Source organism: Sciurus vulgaris (assembly GCF_902686455.1).
Source record: "Sciurus vulgaris genome assembly, chromosome: 19".
NCBI lineage: Eukaryota > Metazoa > Chordata > Mammalia > Rodentia > Sciuridae > Sciurus > Sciurus vulgaris.
The window spans coordinates 762172-764042 of NC_136480.1; the positions used below are offsets into that span (position 1 = coordinate 762172).

At 65.9% G+C, this 1871-nt stretch overlaps 1 protein-coding gene across 1 annotated transcript; it reads left to right on the forward strand.

The window, feature by feature from the left end:
- Window positions 1-751: 751 nt before the first annotated feature.
- On the forward strand, window positions 752-1447 carry DNAJB8 (DnaJ heat shock protein family (Hsp40) member B8; the record flags this gene model as incomplete). Its single annotated transcript, XM_079122094.1, has 1 exon — window positions 752-1447. One exon carries the CDS (start codon window positions 752-754, stop codon window positions 1445-1447), a length of 696 nt encoding a protein of 231 aa, XP_078978220.1.
- Between the last annotated feature and the right edge of the window lie 424 nt (window positions 1448-1871).

Here is a 1871-nt window from a genome sequence, read left to right on the forward strand (position 1 = left end):
CTCGGGAGCGGTGGAAGAAAAGAACGAGAGAAGGAGGGTGATAGAGACAGGGATAAAGAAAGGTCTAGAAGAACGGCCAGGTGCGGTGGCATAGGCCTGTCATCCCAGCAGCTCAGGAGGCTGAGGCAGGAGGATGGCAAGGTAGAGGCCCTGAGCAATTCAGCGAGACCCTGTCTCCAAATAAAATATAAAAAGGGCTGGGGAGGGGGCTCAGGGGTTAAGCACCCCGGTTCAATCCCTGGTACCCCCAAAAAGAAAGACTGGTCAACCATGAGCCGGGAAGCTCTCGCCCCTCTGTGACCACGGCCACCGACCTTCACTGCCAAAAGAGAGACCGGATTCCAGGGTTCCTCCCGCCTCTGCCCCTTGGCCGCCGGCCCCAGGGGGACCAGCTTTCCAGGGCCACCTCGTCGGCCGAGCAGGTGGACAGGCCAGGCCGGGGGTGGGGACGGGCCCCACCCCAGGGGCTGATGTCACAAAGGGGCCTGGCGCAGCTCTGGAGGGGGTGTGGATGGGCCCCACTGCGCTAGTGTCCCTCCCCCCCCGGCCCTCAGTGGAGGCCCCAGCTGTCCCCCCGGGAACGGGGACTATGAAAAGCTAGACCCGCCGCCGGGCACATCCCAGCAGAGCCCCGCACCTGGGGAGCCCCGTCCGGCTGCCGCGCCCGCCCTGCTCCTCCTGCGCCCCCCGGCCCCCCAGGGGCCCCCGTCACCTGCCCGGTCCCCTGCGCGTCCTCCTGCCCCGCGGCGGCATGGCCAACTACTACGAAGTGCTGGGCGTGCAGTCGGGCGCGTCCCCCGAGGACATCAAGAAGGCCTACCGCAAGCTGGCCTTGCGCTGGCACCCCGACAAGAACCCCGACAACAAGGAGGAGGCGGAGAAGAAGTTCAAGCAGGTGTCCGAGGCCTACGAGGTGCTGTCCGACCCCAAGAAGCGCGCGCTCTACGACCGGGCGGGCTGTGACAGCTGGCGGGCGGGTGGCGGGGCCAGCGCGCCCTACAACAGCCCCTTCGACAGCGGCTACACCTTCCGGAACCCCGAGGACATCTTCAGGGAGTTCTTCGGGGGGCTGGACCCCTTCTCCTTCGACTTCTGGGACACCCCGTTCAGCAGCGAGCGGGCCAGCCGGGGACATGGCCTGCGCGGGGCCTTCTCGTCGGGCTTCGGCGAGTTCCCGGCCTTCATCGAGGCCTTTTCCAGCCTCGACGCCCTGAGCCGCGGCGGGGGCAGCCGGGCCACCTTCTCGTCCACCTCGTTCGGCTCCGGCTCGGGCAGCTCGGGCTTCAAGTCGGTGATGTCCTCCACGGAGATGGTGAACGGGCACAAGGTGACCACCAAGCGCATCGTGGAGAACGGGCAGGAGCGCGTGGAGGTGGAGGAGGACGGGCAGCTCAAGTCGGTGACCATCAATGGCAAGGAACAGCTCAAGAGGGTGGACAGCAAGTAACACCCGCCCGCTGCCCGCTGTCCCCCGGGGCCACAGTCTTAGGCTGATGTTGAATAAAGCTGCCAAGTGAGTTCAAGGAAAGCTGGCCAGCCGCGTGTCTGTGGCGGTGACCGGGGATCGGCCCTGGGCCCGGCAGCGGTTCCAACTGGGGACGCGTGAGTGGCTTCGGCCTCCAGCGTCCAGGCTGTTCCGGAGGGCAAGTGGGGGGCTGCAGAGGATGGAGCCCAGGGCTGCTCGACCCCTGAGCCACCTCCCCAGCCCTTTTTGTGTTTTATTTAGAGACAGGGTCTTACTGAGTTGCTCAGGGCCTTGCTAAGTGGTTGAGGCTGGCCTCCACACTGCGACCCTCCTGCCTCAGCCTCCCCAGTCACTGGGATTCCAGGCGTGCGCCACCGTGCCCAGTTTACATTTCGCTTTTGGTGCT